This window comes from Olea europaea, chromosome 6, assembly GCF_002742605.1.
Source record: "Olea europaea var. sylvestris chromosome 6, O_europaea_v1, whole genome shotgun sequence".
NCBI lineage: Eukaryota > Viridiplantae > Streptophyta > Magnoliopsida > Lamiales > Oleaceae > Olea > Olea europaea.
The window spans coordinates 9,028,383-9,054,634 of NC_036242.1; the positions used below are offsets into that span (position 1 = coordinate 9,028,383).

General features: G+C 32.4%; 1 protein-coding gene and 1 long non-coding RNA gene across 2 annotated transcripts in view; both read left to right on the plus strand.

Annotated features, from left to right (window-relative positions):
- The window catches only part of LOC111396481, a 13,994-nt gene extending 704 nt beyond the window's left edge, over window positions 1–13,290 (plus strand). Inside the window, exons 2-3 of the long non-coding RNA XR_002703013.1 lie at window positions 1,874–1,875; window positions 13,109–13,290. This is a non-coding gene — a long non-coding RNA (uncharacterized LOC111396481). The remainder of the gene's footprint in view (window positions 1–1,873; window positions 1,876–13,108) is intronic.
- An 8,716-nt stretch (window positions 13,291–22,006) lies between these two features.
- On the plus strand, window positions 22,007–22,552 carry LOC111395118. The gene is made up of 2 exons (XM_023021128.1): window positions 22,007–22,193; window positions 22,254–22,552. The coding sequence occupies exons 1-2, from the start codon at window positions 22,007–22,009 to the stop codon at window positions 22,550–22,552; spliced, it is 486 nt and encodes a 161-aa protein (XP_022876896.1).
- The last annotated feature ends 3,700 nt before the right edge of the window (window positions 22,553–26,252 follow it).

Sequence of the window (26,252 nt, forward strand, 5' to 3'; positions counted from 1 at the left end):
TTTGGGTTTAACTTTTTTTTTTTTTTTTTTTTTTTTTTTTTACATTTATGTACTTGGTGTTTGTTAAAAAGTATAAGTAAGGTCGAATGCATGCAAGATTGCCTTGGGTGTGTTAAGACTTACTATTAGCTTTTGAATATAAGCTAACTTCAAATATTTGATGACTTATGATTAGCCTCTAAAGTATAAGCCGGCATGAAGTGGATGAGGATTTACCACTTACCTCTAAAATATAAGGAAGAAGAGCTCACAAGCCAACCTTAGACATATGAGGAGGCTTTATGGTTGTGGATGAGGATTTACCACTTACCTCTAAAATATAAGGAAGAAGAGCTCACAAGCCAACCTTAGACATATGAGGAGGCTTTATGGTTGGCCTGTGAAAATAACTGAGACGACATGATTAGACAATTTTATTATTATTATTATTATTTTATTTTTTTGGCAACATCTCCCTTTGAATATGGATTAAACCCATCTAATAAAACAACACAAATTCCCAAAAACAAGTATAGAAATAAAAATGGGACAGTATGCTACAAGGTCGTTGAACTGGGGATGATCTGATGACTTTTGCACTCCGATGCTCAACTCAAATTTCGACTTTGAGTGTGGAAAAAACAACTAGACATAACGTTACCTTTTGGTGAAAGATTTCACATACTTCATGAGTGCAAATTACCTATGTATTGAGAAATATGAGGAGTGATAAGTGAAATTTTCTGTCAAGTGTTATGTCATGATTAGTCGTTGCATAAAAAATTTTATTTTGATTTATGTTCGATTAGGATTATATCCCGGGGTCCGCTCGAAAGCCTCAATAATGAAATACAGATTGTATAGTCAACTTTATGTTTGTTATTTTCCAATTATTGGTTACGGGTATTTTCATGCCTATTTGGCCCAGTTCTTTTACATGAAAGACTGAGCCCAAAATATAACGGGTCATTTGGGTTTCAACTTGATAAAACTCAGTACTTCAATAAAAAATGACCCTTCAATAGTTTAAAGGCCATTTTGTTAGGACTCCCACAAAGGGGAAAAATACACAACTACTAGAGTGTAAGAATCATATTTCATAATTAATAATTTTATAAAATAGTTCCAAAATTCAGGTGCTAAAAGCAATATAATAACATATAATATAATCTAAATTAGGATAAAATGTAGTTTAAAATAAATCCTACAAAATAGGAATTATTCCATATTTAAAAGATATTTATCACTCTCCTTCTCACAGGCTAACACCATATTTCTCTCTATAAACCCGATTTCCAAAATCGTTGCAAATTTTCCCTAAGAGTGTTTGATTACATTTATTTTCCATGGAAAATATCAGTTTTCCACCCAAATTCCTTCTTGAGGTGTTTGATTGCTAATTTTTTTCATGGAAAATATTTTCTAACTTTTGAAAATATGCCTAATTTTTCTTGTTTTTAAGGAAAACATTTTCTTTGGGTGGAGGTGGTTTTTATTTTCCACAAAAAAAGGAAAATATTTTCTTTTTTAGGTGATATTTTTCATGTCAATCAAACACACTCTAAATCTTTAATGTTAAGCCAAAATCAAAGAATAAAGTCACAATATAGTCGACAAACTTGAAATTTATTCTTTTCGTCAAGCTGAAGCTCGTCGGCAGACCAATTGAATGTGCCCAAAGCAAATACTGACATTCCTTGACAATTCGAAGCCCTAACAAGCACGTTAGTATTTAATATGGTCGAATCGAAGTTATGGCATTTTATGAAAGCAAAAGATTACAATCATTGATTCTTTGAGCAATTCATAGGACAGAACTTGGTTTTACTAGAAAATGAAGAGATTTCAAACTTTCATAGAGAAAAATTCAGGGATTTATGAAGTTGAAGTGAAGCTGTATTTGCAGATTAGGCTGAAGTTTAAGTTTGAGAAGTTAAAACAAATGAATATTTGTGATGATAGCCATACATAATACAATTTCCTTTTACAATGGTAAAAATAGAAGAGATGGGCATGTTGAGGATTCTGTGCCATTGGGAGTATTCTTGGGAAGGCCTGCAAATAATTTTGATGGTACTAGCTATTCATAATAATTTGTAATTTCGGTATATGGGATGGGTTTTAATGAATCTAATTGCATTTTGAGCTCATTTCATACTGTTAATTCCTTATTTGTTGCTTGTTAAGTTTATATTCCCCATTTTATTTTTATTTTTACCTTACTTCCTAGTAAAGAATCTCGAAAATTAAATGTTGAAATGGAAAATTGAAATCATTTTAGAAGAACAATATAAGACCTCGTCCTGGGTTGTTGAATCCAGCTGCACTGGAAAATATTGTTGTAATAAAGTGGGTTCTATATATAATATGACTATTGAGACAGAGTTTTAGCTTCAATCTCTAGATTGTTGGTAAAATTACTCGGGTTGATCGTCTCTTGTTAACCAACCAGGTCTGTTATAACATTAAATGTTTGTAACCAGACATGTGTAAGTGATTAATAACTATAACTGGGTATGTCTTCAATATAAGTATCTGTGACCAAGTTTATTTTAACTTTGATTGTACGCAATCAGGTATTTCTTAAAAGTGACTGTCTATTATCATGTTTGTCTTAAATGTGCCCATTTGTAACTTGTTCTATTTTAACTTTGACTATATGTGATCAGTACTATCTAAATTATAAATGTATGTGACCATATCTGTGTTAATAGTGTTTTGTGATCTAATATGTGAAAATGGCGTGACCACTTCTATGTTAATTATGACTATTTGTGATATTTATGCGTTAATTGTGACTCTATGCGACAAAGTTTGTGTTATATGTAACTGTCTATGATCAGGTTTGTTTCCACTACGAATGTTTGTGCCCCCTAATGCATTTATTGTGGCATGTTGTTATCTTACTGTGACCTATTATTGCCTAACTACAAATTACATTAATCAAAGACCTATGTTATAGGAACAATCTATTTATCGATCACAAACCACAAATTTTGTAAATTATAACTTATTTAAAAGTCACAAATTATGAAATTAATTGATCAAGACTTATTTTTTTGTCACAAATCATAAATTTTATAATAGATTAATAGATCACGACTTTTTTCAATCATAAATCACAAATTTTAAATATCACAACTTATTTCGTGGTTACAAATTATAAAATTAATTGATTATAAGTAAATTTTCAATCAAAAATTATCAAATTGGTTGGTTTCTCTTGTAAAATGTAAATTTATTATGGTTTAGAAGTGAATGACAATTATACCCCTGCAGTCCTGAAAATTATTATTGTTGTATCTCCGATTCTGCCCTATAAATACAGGATTTTGGTTCTTAATAAAACACACACAAGCCTATTGACTTCTCTCTGTTCTCTTCTCTTTTCTTCACTTTTATAACACATTATCAGTACGATAACTTAATTTTTCAAAGTTTAGTGAACGTAATAATTTTTATATGCGTGAATATTTTTCACGTGTACCAAAATTAATTTGGTAGCATGTGAAATATTTCAATATACATATACATCATACGATGTTGCTTCTTCTTCTCTACATTTTATCGACATGCATATTAATTCTAATTCACGTTTGTATGTGTAATCTGAACACATATTAATTCACTTTTTTTTATTTATGCACGATCATTTTTTCACATATTATTCAGTATTAACTCTGTCTTATAAATCTGTTATATATTAGTTCTATCTTTAATTTCTATATATATGAAATTTATATGCATGTTTAGTATCTTTTGCATGTTGATAAAAAATTTAGCCAATAAATTATTTGGCCAATTTTGTTAACTTCTATATAAGGAGATTCTTTTTCTTAATGCATGTTTGTTAATTAATTTTTCTATATAAATTCATATTATGTATATATGGTAATTAAATATTTCTAGATATTATTCTATGAATTTCAAATTAGAAATTTATCATCTTGTTGTTTCAAAAGTAGCACAACATTTTAGTTAATATTCCAGAAAAATATTAATTGTATATCTATCTATTATAAATAGTTCGTTGTTGCTCCTGAAGTAGCACAACATTATTAATATTCTAGAAGAATATTACTTGCTTATAAAGAGTATGGTATTGCAAGTTCAATAATCCAAAAGAATATTGACTCAATGCTTTTGAAGAAGCATAATTTAAATTATAGTTATTTTAAACGAATATAATGTTGATATTTTTGAAGAAATGCAACACACGTTATATAAATATTTAAGACGAATATTTCATTATTACTCATGTAGGGCATAAATTTTATTATTTAGCTTGAAAGGTAGAATGAATCGTTAATATCAATATTCTAGAAGAATATTGTATTTATGCTCTTAAAGATCATATATCTCATTGTGTTCCCAAAAAAATCACATTTTATATAATAAAAAAAAAGTTGTGTTGGTATTTCTGAAGAAACACAATATTATTAATATTTTAAAAAAGAATATTAATTACTTCAAAAGAATATGACATTATAATTTCAATATTCCTGAAGAATAAATCACGAATTGAATTATTCTAATTATTTACGTATCCACTTTTCTGCATACATATTTAGATATTGATGTTCTTGTCAGATTGTATTACTCTTAAAGAGCATAATGATATAAAATTTAATATAAAATTATGTTTTTACTCTTGAAAAGTAAATCCTTACATAATTATTATTGTAAACAATAATATGTTATTGCTCCTGAAGAGCATGACATTAAAATTTTCTATATTTTAGAAGTATGTTGATCTATTGTTCTTGAAAAAGTAATAATAAATATAATGTGATCTCAAAATAGCACATTCTAATTTTCATTAATACTATAGTTAGATCTTACTTACTCTCGAAAAGTATAATTACATATAATCTAACGTAAATTATATTTTTACACTCGAAGAGTAAAGTATTGTATAATTCATTATTATAATATTTGATTGCTCGCGAAGAGCTTGAATTGTAATTTTCAATATTCCAGAAGAATACTGACATATTACTTTTGAATGAGCAATAATAATAATAATAATAATATAACGTGCTTTTAAAGCAGCACATGCTTTGGAAAATATATTATTTAGAATTCATGTTTATCCGTGAAAGAAAATATATAACTAATGTCGTTAGAACATTGATTAGTTTGACTACTTGAATTATATATGATTATATAATATTTAATCATATTCTTGGAGATTAAATGATTGAATTACATATTATATTGAACCAAAAGTTCAATTTGATTTTATTATTTGACATGATAAGTTGGACCATCACTAGATCAATAATGATGCGAAGTTAAAATTTTAATGGATATTAAATGAAAAATTAGAAGATTTTTCAATCAAATGAATTCATATATATTATTTGTTGTCTTTATTAACAATTGATCATTAAGCATCGCTAACTAAATTAGGGATTGAATGTCCTATATTTCTGAAAATTATTTAGGGTGATATATGGGGCCCTATCACCCACCATATTAACCATCTAAATATTATTTGTAACAAATATTAAATGATTGCATAGTGTTCGCGACCTAAAATTTTGCGAAATTATTACTCAAGTTATGATCATAATTTTCAGATTATATAATTAAGACTATGTCTTGTTAACGCTAGTGGGCATAAATCTCAATATTTTAATAAGTGTTAGTTGAGATGTCGATGATAAATGGTTTAACACTATTGTTTGTTAAATGTCTTGAATTAATTTAATTGAGAATAAAATTATTTCCAATTTTTATTTAGGGAATTCTATTACGCATCATGTCAAAATCACAGTTCTCCATATTATAATTAGCTTATGGTCAGATCCTAATTTTTGCATCTAATTATTTTTTATGATGTAGTATATGTAAAAATTGAACACCACAATACACTGAGTTGGAAAATAAAGAATGCTGAGAATAAGTACGTAGTTTGAACTATTATTTAAAATGGGCGATATTTTATAACATTGAAAAAATGATTGTCAATTTAATTGGACAATTCTCTCAACATTATGGGAGGAATTAAGAAGTTGAAAATAATGTATAAATGGATCATCATTTAAATCCTCGATAAATATCATTCGAACCAGAAGTTCGAAAGATAATTTATTTATATGCATTTATTGATCAAAGAGATCAACAATATCTCGCGCACTAATTTTTAATGCTCCAACATGAATTGATGCCTTAGGGGACAATTTGTTAGCGATATATTTGATATATATACAGCATGCATAAAGCGTGATGGTGTTCGATTCTAATACAAAAATCTTCAAATGAAAATGGAGCAATTAGCAAAGGTGGTTTCATTAAGTAGGCATATATTCTTAATGAGTATTTAGACATAACAAATTATAAAACCCTAAAAGAGGTTCAGGTACCTGATATGTTGAAAATTAAGATATCTAAATAAATTATATCACTATGGAAAAAGAAATAGAATCGAACGAGAAAAGAAAAAGTTGTCGACAACAAATTTGTACATGATATATAGTATCATATGTGAATCGCGAGGAATCAAAATAAATTCGTCGAAATATATCGATCGAAATAATGTTTGGCCAAATAAAAGGAGACGCCATCTTAAATTGAATTTACTAGATAAACACAAAATTTTTGGACCTGTAGTTCGAAAATCTAAAGGTATATACTTTTACGAAAAGTAAATGAGAAAAATGAAGTATATTGTGTAATACACGACTCTCAACATAGTGAATTTCACAAATATTGTCATGGATAAAATCACGAGTCTATATCATGTTATCTTGATGATACATAAAATTTGAAATACGTGATAGTCAACTGATCTGATTATTAATGTTATCTTTGAAAGATTTAATATGCTTGAAGCATAACTCAAATGATACATGCCTGAGAACCATGTTTTTAGATCATTATATTAATTAAAACAATTTGGACATATGTGATATAATCGTCTTAGCGAATATTTGTTGAATGAATGCTATGAAAATGACCTTGTTAACCCATATGTTTTCATAAAGAAAACAAATATTAGATTTGCAATTATAGTCGATGATTTAAATTTAATTGGAACTTTTGAAGAGCTCAACAAAGCCGCTGATTATTTGAAAAATGAATTTGAGATGAAAAATTGGGAAAAATCAAATTTTGTTTTAGGTTGCAAATTAGACATTTTTCAGAAAAATTATTTGTTCATCAATCTATGTATACAAAAAGAAGTTTTAAAACACATTTATATGGATAATGTACATCCACTGATATCACCATAGTTGATCGATCTTTCGATGTGAAAAATGATCAATTTCGTCCACTTGAAGATGGAGAAAAGGTTCTTGGTTCAGAAAACTATACCTTAGTGCAATTTGAGCATTAAATTATCTTGTAAATTGCACTCGACTTGACATAACTTTTTCTTTAGGATCCGCTTTAGTGGGACATACAGATGCATGTTATCTCTATAACCCACATAAAGCTAAATCACAAACAGGATATATGTTTACACATGGAGGAACAGCAATATTATGGTGATCCGTGAAACAATCTTTGATAACAACATCCTCTAATCATTCTGAAATTATTGAAATTCATGAAGCAAACCAATAATGTGTGTGGTTGAGAAACATGACCCATCATATCCATACATCATGCGAGTTAACTCCAACAATTTTGTATGAAGACAATACAGCTTGTATTGCACAACTCAAAGGAGGTTATATCAAAGGTGACAGGACGAAACATATTTCTCCAAAATTCTATCATATACATGAGCTTCAAAAGAATGGTAACATTGATATCCAACAAATTCTCTCAAGTAGCAATGTGGCCGATTTATTCACAGAAACACTACCAACATCTACATTCGAGAAATTAGTTCATGAGATTGAAATGCGTCGACTCAAAGATTTTCAGTGATCAATATCAGAAGGAGTAGACTTAGGTTTTATCCCACTGGATTTTCTTAGCAAGGTTTTAATGAGATAACATTTATTTTTAGTACTCCAAAATAACTGTACTTTTTTCCTTCGTTTTGATTTTTTTTCCCATTGGATTTTTATCAAATAAGGTTTTAACGAGACAGATATTTTATAATATATCATTCAAGAAGGGGTGTTGTAAAAGGTAAGTTTATTAGAATTTAGAAGTGAATGACAATTATACTCCTACAACCTTAGAAATTATTACTTTTGTATCCCTGATTTTGCCCTATAAATACAGGATTTTGGTTCTTAATAAAATACACACAAGTCTATTTACTTTTCTCTGTTATCTTCTTTTTTCTTCACTTTTATAACAGTTTCGACTTATTTTTCAATTATAAATCACAAATTTTATAACTCACAAATTATTAAAGTAATTGGCCACAAGTTATTTTTGGGTCACAATTTATTTAATTAATTAATCATAACTTATTTATCGATCATAAATACGCAAATTATAGGTCATAATTACAAATTTAATCATCAGATTTTTCAGTCTCATATTATTTAATTTATTCATTCTTTTCACTCAATAACCCTATAATTGGCCACAACCACTCTTCATCCAACCAATTCCATTCTACCACCACCAGCACCACCAAAAAATCTTGGTATCATCTTACCACCACTGCCTCGAAACGCACCACACATTGATCACCACCACCAACCACTACAACAGTATGATCACAATACACACAGATCGGCGTCGTTTCCATTCTTATATCTGCACGCATACACATTAAAAAATTAGATCTACAAATTCCCCAAGTCAAAAATGATAATATTAATTCTGCAACAAAAATTCTTATAGGGATGGTAAATGAATCACTAATTGAGAATTCTTCATATTCACATACATGTAATCAATTCTTACCTAAAATGGCAAATGGGTCACCAATTACTTCTATAATATTAAAAATTCCAGTACCCACTCCAAACAACTTATCATATTAAAAATTCTTCAACACACGCAAAGACAGCAATACATAGAGATACGCGTATGTGTATAGAAGCAAGTGGACGTTTTTTGACGATTACGTCACTGGCGACGATAAGTGGGAATTGTACGATCCTGACCACGATGAATGGAAGCTGTAGAGAGAAAGAGGTATTTGTATGTTAAAGAGAGAGTTAAAGAATCGGTTGTAGAGAGATATTGTGCTTGTTTGATAGGGATTTTGTTAATTAATTTTTTGACCGTTAGAGATAAAATGAGTTTTACCTGTGAGAGAAGAATTAAAAAATGACAGCTGGAATAGTGAAATAACGGTCAAAAAATTAATTTTAATTGGATTTTAAGCTGTACTAAACATGCTCATTATCTTTTGGAGAGAAATTAGGAAGACTAATGTAATTTAATAAATGTATATTAATTAATTTAATGAATTTTAATTATCACAATTTAAAATTACTTCATCTTATTTTTGAATAGTACACTTTAGATGTAGGATTTTGGGTCATTTTCCCTACACAAAAAGTAGGATAAGGATGGATCCATGGGCCCTTTACATTTGGGCCCTCACATGCCACAACTTACACGGTACACAGGATTTAAATATGAAAACAAAAAGAAAGTTAAAAATGTCAATTGTTTTTCTCTCACACCACACTCAAGAAAATATAAAAAGGGACTTCACATTTTGTGATAAAAAGAACAAAATTCCAAATGAAAAAATCTTTGTCAATTTCAATGGAATATATCCGCGATAATTACCAATTTATGATACAAAAATGAATTAACAAATAAGGATATTTGCACAGAATCCCAAATAAATTGCATTGTTCGACCATTCTAACAAAAGAATAAGGTGCATCTTTGACAAGTAAGGTCAGATTTTTGGTGAGCGCAGCGTTCCAAGTAAATATATATTTTTAAATAATGTGTGATCAAAAAGAAAAAACGTCCCATAAAATAAGTGATAAAAAATTATTTTAAGAAAATCTCCCCAAAACAAATTAATTGCAGTTGTGTGCCTATTACCAAGTCTTTTTCTTGATGACTTATCATGTGAATCCTTCATGCAAAAGCCAAAAATTGGCTCTGCTACTTTAACTAAGATTAAAAAAGGGAAATAAATATTTATTGAAGTGGTCCACCAAGTTCTAGTGGCAAGGAAAAGAAAATCCCGAATTCTGAGGATTATGCCTCTAAGTGTCAAAGTCGACTGCCCAATTTTGCAGCCTCCATATTTGTGAAGATTTCAATTCATGAGTATGAAAGTGTTTAATACGTCGGATTTAATATGAATAAAATAAATTAAATTAAGCCTTTATTTGATAATATTGTTGATTCAACATAATACATTTTTCACACATATAACCAATACCAACACAAAATTGATCTTAATTATATTGTCTGTGACAAATAATTTGTGAATAATTTGTTAAGTTATGGAACCTAATTATTATCATTGTATGGAGTTTTTACACGAATTTTATAATTATCATAAAAAAAAGAGGTTACAGAAAATATTTGTACGATTTTTCTCTTGAAACTTTTATTTCACCATAGTAAATTGCTCTAACAGCAGATGAGAATGTAGTTTCATATAGAGGGAATATCTATAAATCTTGCATTTTCTTTTGTATCTTTTTTTTTACTACAATTTTATTGCTTTTAATGATGTAGAATTATGGTTTCTAATTCTCAACACAACTCGTTATCTTAGTCCTTCATGTAATATTTCTAAAAAGGATTGGAGTATCTCCAATAGACTCTTTATTTTTAAAGGGCATATTTTATCATTTAAAGGATATCTATAAATCTAGAGAGTAAAATTTTTGAAACACTCCAACACTCACTTTATATTTAACATTTAATTTTACTACTCCGAAAAAATATTTATTATATTTCTCTATCTTTTATTTTAACTAGTTTTTCTCTAGATTATTGCATCATTTTTCCTATATAGAAAATTAAAATACTTTGAATATATTTAATTATAGAGAGTGAGTTTAGCTCTCCAAATATGAGAACCAGACTCATTCTCTAAATTAAAATGTTAATTTAAAGAATCTCTTGGAGCATGATTTTAAAGATTTGCTGTTTAAAATAGAGAGCATCTCATGTTTCAAAAATCTTTTGAAGATCCTCTTAACAAATTTGGGTTCAGGTTTTTACTACTTGAGCTGTGTTTGTATTGGCTTTTTACTGCAATTAGTAAATTAAATTCTAGTAACTAGAGTAACTAGAGTTAAAAACTTGACATGTATACTTTAGCCCCCGTTTGGCCCCTTTAAAGCTTTTCAATTTAATTTAATTTTTTTCCGTCCTATTTTCAATCACACAATTTTCAATAAAATAATATTACACTGAAATCGAAAATTTTCAACCACACAATCTTTAAAAAAATTACTATTCTTCCATTATAAATTCAAATAATGGAGGACAAACGGGCTCTTAATTACGTCATTGAGTTTCAAATGAAAACTTTTGAAATACATATTAAATTGCGTACGTCATTCAAGATTATGTGCATGTCACGAGTGTTTAATAGTTACATTTGTAATTCCTCGTATACTATTTCATCCATATCCAATCATTTTGACTTTAAAATAATTGATAAATTTTTAAAGGGTCTTTCTAATATGGGCTTGTTTGGACCCGATTTTTTGACCTAAAAATTTGACTTTTTTACCATTATTTCACTATTTCATCCGTCATATTTGACTTCTTCTCTCACAGGTGGACCCCACTTTTTTCCTAACGGTCAAAAAATCAATTTTCAAAATCACTCCCAAACATGCTCTATATCTAGTTTAGTATTGCACCCCACACACACACACACCATTTTATTTTTACATTACAAGCATCGACTTATTGACTACATACTTAAGCTTGCATGCTAGCTACAAAATTAACTTAAATAAAAACATTAAGGGGGTGTTTGAGCCCCATTATTTTTTAAGAATGTATTTGGAATAGTACATTGATGAAAAATATGTGGTTAAAAAAAGGAAAAGTTTTTGATATGCGTGTGTAATATTATTTTGATAAAGTATGTGATTGAAAAGAATAGAGAGAAAAATGTATTTTAGGAAACATGAGAATCAAACACCCACCCCACCCCCCTCCAATTAACACTCAAAATGACATTTTTGTTACAACAGCACATATTGGCTGCTCGATTTTTGTTCAATTGTAAGCCATACCTACTATGCAATATAGCTACAGGAATTCTGTTGGTGATCGATCTGTAAGACCACATCGGACCATTTGAGGATCCACTTTAAGACAGTCAAAAGAGTTCATTTGTCAAGAAAGTGAAAGATAGGTTAGTGCTTAAGGTCGGACATTGGAACCTAGTGACCCAGAGCCGGTCCTGAGGTGAGGTAGATGAGGCCTGCGCCTCAGGGCCTCAACTGGTAGGGGGCCTCACTTCGCCATAACATTTTTTTTTTTTTTTGGCAATTAAATGAAAAAACTGGAAGAAGAAATAATTTTCATCTCCCCACGGTCACTGACATACTGTGGCGATGCATAATTTACAGGTTCAGAGGGAAGATAGTGGCCAATCGCCATTGTTGCAGGTGATTGCAGATGGGAAGCTTGAAGAGGAAGACGATAAACTTGGGCTAAATTTTTTTTTTTTTTTGCTTGAGGCTTTTTTTTTTTTTTTTTTTAAATAGGCCCATCAATATAGCCATAGATCCATGGCCCATATAGCCCATATGCCTCTTAAGTGAAATCGTTTCCAACATAGAAGATAATTTGGACAAAACAAACCTAATTCTCCCTACACTGCGCAGCCCAACGCCGAGTCGCTGAGTGAATTGGTTGTAACCCGCTTGTTGCCGGCGAGTCGCCGATGTCGACCTCAGCCCTTCAGTCTTCACCACTACCTTCTGCTACCATGTGAGCCTTTCTTCTTCTTGTTTGTTTTCTTGTCTTTCTTTTTATGTTTTGTTTTTGTTTATGTTGTTTTTTATTTTCATCATTACGAAATTAAAATAAATATGTGCATAATCAAGATTGAAGATGCTTTGATAAATCTGATGATAATGATTAATGGGGAGAAGCATAAATAATTGATAATGGGGAGAAGCATAAATAATTATTCAGAGAAAATTGACGTCAAATCATTCTGGAAGAGTTATCTTCTGTGAATAGAGATGTGTCTTCATTACTCAATTTCCTGTTACTTCATGCATTTTGTCAAATTCTTATGGCCGAATGTTACTAGCAGGTAGTTCCTGCCTGGTTGAGCTGCTTACCTATAAAAGGTGATCTTATTGAAGCAAAAGTTGTTCATGAGCAGCTGTGCACAATGGTCGAGAGGTAGACAATGGAGATGGCTCTAATTTGGCATTGTTGGAAACCAAACTTGTTGCTAAAGACCTTCATTTCTGTATATTGATCTGTTTTCCTCTTATAGGTCCGACAGGGAACTTCTGGGTCCCAACAATCAATATCTCCCCAAAATAGTCGCAGTATTTGCTAAGGTTAGTTCTCACTATATGATAAGTGAATAACTTAATGTGCATTTTATGTTCTGTTATGAAATTCCGAATAGAGTATTACAATCTAATTAGCCTGCACTTGACTATGATCTTTAGACATTTATATACATGAATATGCTCTGAACCTGTGATCATTACATTTTTTTTTGTCTCGTGTATTTAGAGAGAGAGAGAGAGAGAGAGAGAGAGAGAGAAATGTGTTGACTATAAACTTTTTCTTCTGCTATAGGTCCTACGTGTAATTACATAATTTTTGCTCAAATCCTATTTCTCAGGTGAGCAATGGCTTTTGCTTGCTTATTTATAAACTATTAAATATATAGGAAATGTTTGAAGTCTTGTCGGCTTATATGATTGCATTGTAGTATTGCACCCTTGTCGGGTTATATTGACTTTTGTTAGATTTAATCGAATGATCAATTGCATAGACGCACGTAGTCATATACCATGGTGCCTCCTAAATATGAGTCTAGAACTCAAAAAATGAAAAAGGAAACGCATAATACAAATTTTTTTTCCTAAGGAGGGGGACTTAATTTATAAAGTTCGCCTCAGGGCCCCGACAGCACAGGACCGGCCTTGGAACCTACCCTCGCAGGCCGGCTAACTGGAGGTTTCATAAGGAAACATCATCATGATTAAATGAGAGACGTTCTCCACGACATCAACACCACCTTTTGTGACCAATCAATAGCGAAGGCGTGTCCTCTATGATGTCAATATTGCTGTCACCTCCAATCAAGGAAAAGCAACAAAGACCAAGGTAGCAGGTTATGACTAAGGCGTCATGATGAGCCATTGCAGTGACTTATTAAGAAATATGTAGGTCTTACTAGCTAAGCATTGGTAGAACGTGACTACTTGAAGATTGGGACGATAACTAAATAATACAATTGTGGCTAAATCAGAATAGATTGTATCACTTATTATTCTACCGTTGAGTCATTTAGTGGTGAGTTATGCCGAACTCCCCAGCCAATGAAAAACCTCCAAACAGGGCAGAATCACGCATCACTAGGTCGGACATTGTAGCTTGAAAAGGCCGGAATAGTAAACCCTAATTTGTGGCCTATGCAAGGAAGAAAAGATCGAACGAAATGGACCAAGCTGATTAAATTCTCTATAATACTCAACTAAGCAAATTTCCAGTATATATACACACAAGCTTTTTCTGTCCACCAATAAAATTATTACTTTGTTTAAATTTCTTTAAGTTGATCTTACTACATCATTTTTAATCATCAACAAATCGTAACAATAATATCCTCTAGTATCTGATAGCATTAAACCAGTGATTAACCACAAATATTAATCCATTAAATTCCATATAATTACAGTACTGTACAATGACACTACTAATCTAAATTATGCTATATATCCAACAAGCTAGTCCACCAGTAATTATATATAACCCCATATGTAAACCAACAGACCAAAGAAAATAAAATTAAAACCAGTAAATTCAAAGGTGTTCAAAAGGCTTTTTGATAAATATCACGAAGTTTCTTCCATGATTCTTCTCTCTGCATCTTCAACTGATTATGGAAGTCTCCAATAAATGTCTCAGCTTTATGATATAATTCCTGCTCACTAAGCTCCCCAGTCTCCTCTCCATTGTCATCATCGTTGTGTTCTTCAGTGCAATCTTCTTCGGCAGCTCCAATAAAAAACAGGCTTGGAGTCGAAGGAGATTTGTCTAAAACGTTTTGTACCTTCACCGTATCAGCAATTTTCTCTGATGATGATTTTTCGAAAACCTTAACCGGTTTGTTCGTAGAATGATCTAGACTGCTAATTCCATTGTTTGAGATGGTGGTCCACGTTTCATTATCGGGATAAACCTCTGATATTGATTTCTGTGCAGGTTTCTTGTTTTCTGGGGCTTCAAGGAAAAAAGAAGCAAGCCCAGATTCTGCTCCAACTGCGAAGATGAGAATGTTGACGATGAGGTAGAGATATTTAGGTCTGAACGATGTGGATATAAGTGGTGCTATAATGCACAGAGCTGATATCAGAAAAAGCTTCAGAATCTGGGATTTCTTCATCTTCTCCATGGTTTTCGAGAGAGGCCTGCGTGTGTATGAGAGAAAGAAGTGATTTCTATGGTTTGATGGGATTTTTGTGCATGTGAGTGGGGGCCTATTTGCACTCGCACACATATATAAAGAGGTTTTACAACACATAATTGGTCGTGTAAAGATTGATAGGGCCATCGTATGTTTGGAAAAACAAATAGGGAATTTACAAAAATGTCCAATTTCATGCTTGTCAATTAAAAGTGTCTAGCCCTCATAATTCCAGTAAAAATGACCAAATTTGGTACCAAATTGTCTATTAGATTCTTAATGATAAATATGAATGTGTTTTTTTTTTTTTTTCAAATGATCATCTAAAAGCAAACATTGTTTGCAACTCCTCGAAACAAGTAATACTATTGTGAAGAAAACAATATCGAAAAGGTACTTCTTAAAAAGAACAAGAATGTTGTCAAATTCCAATTGAGCATGGGCGGACCCACATAGGGTCATGTGGGGTCAAATGACCCCACAGTTTTTTGATTTTTTTTTTTTTTTTTTTTTGGTGCTGAAAACTTAATTTTTTGTTTTTTTTTTGTGCTGAAAACTTAATTTTCTGTCTCAAAAAGTCCAAATTCTAAATCTATATCCATATCACATGGTCCATATCCATTATTTAGTCCATAAATATATCATATGATCCAACGATTTCTTCCCAAAGTGCACATATCGAATATGAGCAGTAAACAACCGATTTTTTTTTTTCATGATACGTTGTTAAAAAAAAAAATTTTTTGACCCCACAGTTCAAATGGTCTGGGTCCGCCCCTGCAATTGAGTTAACCAACTATAACGTACATTTACTGAATGTTGTGATACATCCCTTTTATCAACACATAATTAATGAATGTTGTTATTTACACGTTGTAAAAGGCTTGCATATTTTGTTAGAGATTTGTTTTCAGGATATCTCTTTATTATTTAATTTTTATTTTTTTTTTTATTTTTTTTTTTAATTTTTGTGGGGATGGTCGAAGAAGCTGCACTAACATGCCCAATTGTCAAGCTTATAAAATAGGTGCTCGAATTTTTAACTTTGACGTTAGTATCTTAAATAATTTGTCCATCAACTGGAGACGGTGTAGAGAGAATCTAATACATTATGATCTAGTGAGATAGCGTGGCCACATGTTATTGGATGTATGATTGTCAATTTTTTCAATAACAAAAAAAAGAAAAAGTGAAAAAGTGCCAACAAAATATCTCCCAATAGCTAGAAATTATGATGTTATTATTCAGTTTATTTCCAATGGGTTGACGTTTTGAGATAGAAACTCAATTCTCAATAAATAATATCGAGTCATATCTTAAGTTTAGCCGTGTAGATACACAAGGTAAATCCCCTAGATATGAAAATGTGAGCTCCAATTAATTGCAATTTAGCTTTAAAGGATACATAAAATCGCAACTCAAGATTCTCTTTTGTGAGTTGCATGATTCATAATATCTCTCTGCACGTGTCCAACAAAATCACGCTAATCTTCGAAAACTATAAAGATATGCAGCTCAAGCAATCTACTTGAGGATATCATTCAAATAAATATCGCTCAAAGATATGAATTATACAAAAAGATTTAAGATGAAGATATGAACCGAAATCTTTATCAATATATATGTCCCAACTAATAAAAATTGTCATAAGATTTTGGATTATGATCAAGTTATAATAGGAGACAAGTAATATGCCAAAAAAAAAAAAAGAAAAAAAGAATTGAATTGAGGAATAAAAGATAAGGTCGGTCGAAGGAATATGATTCTCATCTCTTTTACTATATTCTTTAGAAGGCCATTTTATATTCTCTCTTGCTTGCTTTTGAGAACTCACTTTTATGGGCAATTGAAGCTGTGGAACCAACAAATGGGCTCTTTGGGAATTGTGTTCTGGGCCCCACAGTAGAATAAAAGTTTCTAAGAATCAATTCAACAAAATCCTAATTTGCTTCAGTGCTCATATGGTCCATTCCATCATACTATGTACCGATGGAGGGTTCACAAAACCCCTTCAGAGAAGACACAAAAAGGGAGTAGATTTTTTCATTTTTTTTTCCTTTTTTTGCACTATTTTATTCATACGAGGTTCATCTTCGTGTGAGATTTCTGTATTGTTTCGATGAAAAATGCATTTCTCTTTCTTTTTTTTTATCTACATTTTTATGATCAAGTAATAAATGTGCGTATATACCCAATTCAACAAGTCCTTGTTTGGTACAGATTATTTAAAATTTATTTTTAATCACATATTCTTTTAATAAAATAATTTTGCATTTAGACCCATAATTTTTTCATACTTTTAATTATACATTCCCCCTTTCCCCCCCTCCGCCCCAAAAAAAAAAAAAAAAAACTTTTCACAAAATTTATTATAAAAAATCTGCATCAAATATGTCTTAAACAATATTGATCAATAATTTCGATTTATTCTAGATAAATTATACAGAAAGAATTTGGAAAAAGAAAGATCCGCATAAATTAAATGGAATTTGCAAAAAGACAGAAGAGGAAACAGAGGTTTTCAGCCGGACGCGTGGAATTGACTATTAATAAAGCGGTTGTACGTACTTCTTTTACCTAAAATATCCAAGGGTTGAGCTACAGTGCATGTATGGATGACCGTAGGATTGACACAATACACACATAAGGGGTTGGGATTATTTTATTCATGGAAGGCTCACGCCGGGACATTTGAAGGCGCGATCACTTGCATTTTATATTCTCTCTTGCTTGCTTTTGAGAACTCACTTTTATGGGCAATTGAAGCTGTGGAACCAACAAATGGGCTCTTTGGGAATTGTGTTCTGGGCCCCACAGTAGAATAAAAGTTTCTAAGAATCAATTCAACAAAATCCTAATTTGCTTCAGTGCTCATATGGTCCATTCCATCATACTATGTACCGATGGAGGGTTCACAAAACCCCTTCAGAGAAGACACAAAAAGGGAGTAGATTTTTTCATTTTTTTTTCCTTTTTTTGCACTATTTTATTCATACGAGGTTCATCTTCGTGTGAGATTTCTGTATTGTTTCGATGAAAAATGCATTTCTCTTTCTTTTTTTTTATCTACATTTTTATGATCAAGTAATAAATGTGCGTATATACCCAATTCAACAAGTCCTTGTTTGGTACAGATTATTTAAAATTTATTTTTAATCACATATTCTTTTAATAAAATAATTTTGCATTTAGACCCATAATTTTTTCATACTTTTAATTATACATTCCCCCTTTCCCCCCCTCCGCCCCAAAAAAAAAAAAAAAAAACTTTTCACAAAATTTATTATAAAAAATCTGCATCAAATATGTCTTAAACAATATTGATCAATAATTTCGATTTATTCTAGATAAATTATACAGAAAGAATTTGGAAAAAGAAAGATCCGCATAAATTAAATGGAATTTGCAAAAAGACAGAAGAGGAAACAGAGGTTTTCAGCCGGACGCGTGGAATTGACTATTAATAAAGCGGTTGTACGTACTTCTTTTACCTAAAATATCCAAGGGTTGAGCTACAGTGCATGTATGGATGACCGTAGGATTGACACAATACACACATAAGGGGTTGGGATTATTTTATTCATGGAAGGCTCACGCCGGGACATTTGAAGGCGCGATCACTTGCGAGAATGGGTCGTTTGGCTTAACTTAATATCCAATTTCGTTACAATAGTAATTCAAGGCTAAACTTAGTTAGTCCAAGTTGGACATCCATTTTAATGATTATTATTATTTTTATTATTTTTTATTTTTATTTTTTTTGAAAAAACGAGTTTTGAAATAGTAATTTTTTTAGAGATTGTGTGGTTATAATGTAGTAAAAGTTTTGAATTTATGTGCAAATTACTTTTATTGTGTAAATGTATAGTTAAAAATAAATTTAAGAAAAAAGATTTTTTATTGAATGAATTTCAAAACGTGGCTTAGTTTTGAGCCATTGCTCTTCTAGTTCCAATTCCACTTTACACTTAAAGCAGGATTTGTGAGTAATAAAACAATATTAATAAAGAAAAAAACAATTAAAATTTTATCGTTAGACAATCAGCTTATATGTTGTGTCCAAAAATACTCAAAACACTCGATTTCGGTTTTATCTTAACTTAAAATTAAGAGGTTATTCAACAAAGTTTTTTATAAATGATGTAGTACAACTACAATAGGATTCCTACTACAATTATATTTTATATTTTCTAAGAGTTTATTTTCTTGTGTTAGGACTTTTATTTTATTGAGAGTTTTAATTAGAATAAAGTGATATTAGTTCACTAGTTTCCTTATTTCAATTTTCTAGTACTGTTAAGAATAGGAATAATCTGACTATAAATATAGAAGCTATTGTACAATTTTCAATCAATTATTCATTATTCAATCAATAAAGCAAATTATTCCTATATCGTTTCATATTTATTTCATTATAATTCTATTACAAGAATTCAAACACGCTTCCGCACCAAAATTGGTATTAGAGCAAGGAATTCACCTTAATCCGATGGCTGACGAAGGTACTGGGGGTAGTCAGACCGTCGATGATGAACGGAGGCTCAACAAACTCGAACAACGAATCGAGGGGATCGACGAGGCTCTTCGCAATCTCACGCAGTTGGTGACTGCGTTAACTGTGAAGTACAGACTCGAACCCAAGGAGAAACAATCAAATTGGACAAAAATCTGACAACAAGGAGAAGAATCAGATTACAGCGAGGAAGAAGGTGTTTACCTGGATGCAAGAAATCAAAGGGCTGCAGTAGGCATGGATTCGCACTCAGTAGTCCACCTTCACGATGAACCAGGCTTGGGTAAACGACGCCAACCCCATGTTAATAACCCACGCCGGCAGCAAGGAGGACCAGTGATAGGCAGAAGAGGCGCAAGGCGTGATGGACTAGGGTCCGATGGGCGTGGCGTGCGTAGAAATACGGTTGCAGATCGTTACTTCCACGAAGCGATCCCCGTACCCTTACAGGTTTATGAAAGGCGGAACAGAAGGCCCCTTGACCGGAGTGATGACGGCGAACACCATCAAGAAGTTTTGGGCGAAGGAGAGGGAGAGTTTGCTGGAACCGGTGGACAACCTCGTCAAACTGGGCGCAATGTTGGAAACCAGCGTGACGGGTTGGATGATTATGGAAGAGGAATCAATTTTGACCAAGCCAACAATTTTGACCAAGGCATTAATTTTGACCATCAATTTAATTTTGACCGGAGAGGTAATTTTGATCGAGGACTTAATTTTGTTCGGCAACCAAGAGATAGGGGTCTTCAACAAAGACGGCCACGTGGGTTCGATTATTCATTCGAAGAAGAAGAAAATTTTCGACCAAGGGCTAACAATAGAGGTCCCAATGTTCAAGAATTTAAGATGAAGATGGACTTGCCAAGTTTTGACGGTCGATTAAATATTGAAGATTTTTTGGATTGGATCCACATTGTTGAAAATTTTTTCGACTATTTAAATATTTCGGAACAAAGTCAAGTTAAACTAGCAGCGTACAAATTAAAAGGTGGAGCTTCTGCATGGTGGGAACAATTACAATTTAATCGTCAAAGACAAGGAAAGCAACGTGTGCAAACCTGGCCCAAGATGAAACGCTTGTTGCAATGGCGATTCCTTCCTCCGGATTATGAACAATTTTTGTACCAGCAGTATCAGAATTGTCGACAGAATAACAGGACAGTAAATGAATATACAGAGGATTCTATCGATTAAATGCTCGAGTTAATTTGTTTGAAACTGAAGCTCAATTAATTGCTCGTTATATAGGAGGCTTGAAATTATTCATTCAAGATCGACTGGCCCTTCAAGAGATTTGGACCATGACAGATGCAGTCAATTTAGCAATGAAAGTGGAAAATCAGATGAATAGAACTACAGCCCGTACTCAAGGAAATTTTCGACGACCAATTCAAGAAACTTATACTACTTCAAAGGGTGCAACAACCTCAAATAACAACAACAATAACCACAAGGATGCTAGTCCAGTCCAAAATTCAACACAAAATCAAAGAGGAACTTCTGCTCCTGTTCGATCTAACACCTAAGGCAGAAATCACATACAGCCACGAGCCAATAATGACCCTTATGCACGTCCTAATCTGGGAAAGTGCTTCCGGTGCAATCAACCAAGTCATCTTTCAAATAGCTGTCCAAACAGACGATCTATTAACTTTGTAGAAGAAGACGACAGTGGGGGAAGAGCAAAATCTTGAAGACAATGATTATAAAGGTGGTGATGTTGTAGATGCAGATACAGGGGAAGAATTGGCGTGCATTATCCAACGCCTTTTGCTTGCTCCAAAAAGGTCAGATACCTCGCAACGACACAAGATCTTCAGGACTCGATGCACTGTTCGTAATAAGGTATGCAATGTGATCATTGACAGTGGTAGCAGTGAGAATGTCTTTTCGAAAGCAGTGGTAAAGGCGAGAGACACCCTTCGCCATACAAGATTGCATGGATTAAAAGGGGCTTGGAAGTTCAAGTTTTAGAGATTTGTAAGGTTCCTTTGTCAATTGGAAAATATTACAAAGATGAAATTATATGTGATGTGGCGGATATGGATGCTTGTCACATTTTATTGGGTCGTCCATGGCACTATGATGTTGATGCCACTTATAAGGGACGAGATAATACTTTCATATTTTGGTGGTTAAATAGGAAGATCGTTTTGGTACCACAATCTCAACCTGTGGAAACCAATCCTGCCATCAAGGAAGAGAAACCACTTTTTACCAACATCTCAGGCCCATAATTCTTGGAACAAGTAAAAGAGCCTCACACAGTATTGGCCTTGGTTGTTAAAGGTCCATCAGAAGTAACTATACAGATTCCTACCAAAGTTCAAAAAGTACTTGCTGATTTTGCCAAAATAGCACCCGACAAGTTACCAAACGAGTTGCCCCCTATGCGAAATATCCAACATCATATTGATTTGGCACCTGGAGCTAGTTTACCTAACTTGCCACATTATCGCATGAGCCTAGTAGAACACGAAGAGTTGCAGCGACAGGTTAATGAATTACTTGATAAGGGGTTAATCCGCCAAAGTATGAGTCATTGTGCAATTCCTGTTTTACTCATTCCAAAGAAGGATGGCAGTTAGCGAATGTGAATAGACAGTCGTGCCATTAATAAAATAACAATCAAGTATCGCTTTCCCATCCTGCGTCTCAATGATATGCTCGATAGGTTGGAAGGTGCAGTGATATTTACCAAGCTTGATTTAAGGAGTGGCTGTCATCAGATCCGAATACGCCCTGACGATGAGTGGAAAACAACTTTTAAAATAAAAGATGGTCTCTACGAGTGGTTAGTGATGCCATTTGGGCTATCGAACGCACCGAGCACATTTATGCGATTGATGAACCAAGTTCTTCACCCATTTGTGGGAAAATTTGTGGTGGTTTATTTTGATGACATTCTTATTTACAGCAAAAATGAAGATGAGCACCTAGCACATCTTACAGAAGTTTTTTCAGCCCTTCAGGAAAATAAATTGTATATTAATCTCAAAAAGTGCAGCTTTATGACCGACCAACTTTTATTTCTTAGTTTTATGGTGGGAAAAGATGGTATTCAAGTTGATGAGACAAAGATGAAAGCAATACGCGAGTGACCAGCTCCTAAAACGTGCGAGAAGTACAGAGCTTTCATGGATTAGCAACTTTTTATAGGTGCTTCATTCGAGGGTTCAGTACAATTATGGCACATATCACCGATTGCCTAAAAAGGGCAAATTCCAGTGGGACAAAGAACAGGAAGTTAGTTTTGAGACAATAAAAAACAAGTTATGCACTACACCGGTGTTGGCACTACCTAGCTTCGAGAAAATATTTGAAGTTGAGTGTGATGCTTCAGTTATGGGCATTGGAGCAGTGTTGTCCCAAGAAGGCCGTCCAATTGAATTTCTCAGTGAAAAGGTTAGTGAACCACGACAAAAGTGGACTACTTATGAATTGGAATTTTATGTCGTTATTTGAACATTAAAGCATTGGGAACATTACTTGGTTTAACGAGAATTTGTGTTGTTTACGGATCATCAAGCTTTGAAGTTTATTAATTCTCAAAAAATAATGAATCGAATGCACGCTCGATGGATGACCTTTTTGCAGAAATTTACTTTTGTTATAAAACATAAATCTGGCCAGAATAAAGTAGCAGACGCATTAAGTCGACGTGCATCTCTTTTAGCTACAATTAGTACGGAAGTAGTTGGGTTCGATTGTTTAAAGGAACTATATGCAACTGATGAGGATTTTGGAGATATATGGGCTCGATGCAATGATAAGGAATTTATACCCGATTACCTTCTTCAGGAAGGATTCTTGTTTAAGGGAACGCAATTATGCATTCCTCGTTCTTCCTTGCGTGAGCACTTGATTCGAGAACTACATGCAGGCGGTTTAGGCGAACATGTTGGTCGAGATAAGACAATCAGCTTTGTTGAAGAGAGATTTTATTGGCCCCAGCTCAAAAGAAATATTGGTCGTTTTGTCCAACGTTGCCCAATTTGTTAGAAAGCTAATGGACAAGCTCAAAATATTGGCCTTTATACCCCTTTGCCTATTCCAGATACAATATGGCAAGATCTTACAATGGATTTTGTTTTCGGTCTCCCACAAACTCAACGAGAAGTTGATTCTGTTTTGGTCGTAATTGATCGATTTTCAAAAATGGCTCACTTCATTCCTTGTAAGAAAACAGCAGATGCTTCTTACGTGGCTAATTTATTTTTTCGCGAGATCGTTCGCCTACATGGTATCCCTCGTTCTATAACTTCTGGTAGAGATGTAAAGTTTCTAAGTCACTTTTGGAGGACATTGTGAAAAATATTTGACACTTCTTTGAAGTTTAGTAGCACAAATCATCCCCAAACAGATGGTCAAACAGAAGTGGCTAATCGAACTCTTGGCAATATGATTCGAGCAGTTAGTGGAGATAAACCAAACAATGGGATGCTGCCCTTCCACAAATTGAGTTTGCTTTTAACAGTATGCCTAATCAATCCACTAAGAAGACTCCCTTTGAAGTCGTTTACACTAATGTTCCAAGGCATACAGTAGATTTGATTCGACTTCCTAATGTCAATCCTAATGCAGAAGAGTTTGCTGAACGTATTCAAAGAATTCATCACAAGGTAAAACAAAATTTAGAAGATGCAAATATTCGTTACAAGGTTGCTGTTGACCAACACAGGCGTCTTAAGCTATTCAACAAAGGTGATTTAGTGATGGTTCATCTCAGAAAAAATCGTTTTCCTGTTGGCACTTACAATAAACTTAAAGATAAGAAGACTGATCCTTTTCACATTCTTCAAAAAATTGGCGTTAATGCTTATAAAGTTGATCTTCCAGCAGATATGAACATTTCCAATACTTTTAATGTTGCTGATATTTATGAATACTTTCCTCCAGATGAATTTTCCTTGCAAACACAAAACTCGAGGGCGGGTTTTCTTTCAAGTGGAGGGGATTGATGTAGTACAACTACAATATGATTCCTACTACAATTATATTTTATATTTTCTAAGAGTTTATTTTCTTGTGTTAGGGCTTTTATTTTCTTGAGAGTTTTAATTAGAATAAAGTTTTATTAGTTCACTAGTTTCCTTATTTCAATTTCCTAGTACTATTAGGAATAGGAACAATCTGCCTATATATATAGAAGCTATTGTACAATTTTCAATCAATTACTCATTATTCAATCAATAAAGCAAATTATTCCTATATCGTTTCATATTTCTTTCATTATAATTCTTATTACAAGAATTCAAACACGCTTCCGCACCAATAAAAGTTTTTAACAAATTTTAATAAAAAATTATGAATATATAATTATAAAGTTAATAAATTTGTAAATCTTATAAAAGTGTGATTATAATTGAAATTTGATCCTTTAAAAAATTGAGTAACAATAGGATATCCAAGCTAGGCCACCTAAATCAGAGCATCTGATGGGACCTCCCCTCTTCTCTTAAAAAGTGAATCATCACAGCTTATAAAGCCAAGCGATCCGTGAGGATGAACGTGCACTCACGTGGATGTGTGGGTTCCGCGTGAATAAAATAATGTCAGACCTTTATGTGTGTGTATACGGTCATTCCCAATGTTAAACCTGATATTCAAACCAAAGTTTGTACAATGTGTACGCTTCAAATCTGCAAATTGAAGTTAATCCATGATGTTGTTTTAGGGTTAAACTGCTTGGACATGGGCTTGTCCCCATAGCATTGCCCGTTGTTTTAACACTTTTTGACTTCTCGATTTTGGCTTTGATTGAATGCACCATTTAGCCCTTGCTTGACCCCATTTTTAATCATAAAAATACATTTTTTATTAATGTAATGATGAAAAATATATAGCTAAAAAATAAATTAAAAAAATTTTCTTGTAATATTATTTTATTGAAAAATGTGTAGTTAAAATGATGTCAAAACACTATTCAAAAATATATTTTTCCAAAAATTGAGAATGAAACAAGGGCATACTTCAGATGAGATGGTTTGTGACCCCTTATGTTGAAGTGCTGCATTCTTAATGCCTGTTTGGTGTAGGTTTTTGAAAATAAATTTTTGACTAATGTAATTTAAAATTAAAGAAAAAAAATTAGTGAATGCAAAATTATTTTACTGGTCATGGAGTTAAAAACGACTTCAAAAGGTGAAATTTAAAGAATTCGTACCAAACAGTCTCTTAGTCTCAACAAACGGAATTGCCTCTGAAAGTTCACTTTAATTTGTTGAAAAAACCTTTATTGCCAATTCCTTAGGAAATTTGCAGCTGCAGTTTTTTAATATTTGTCCT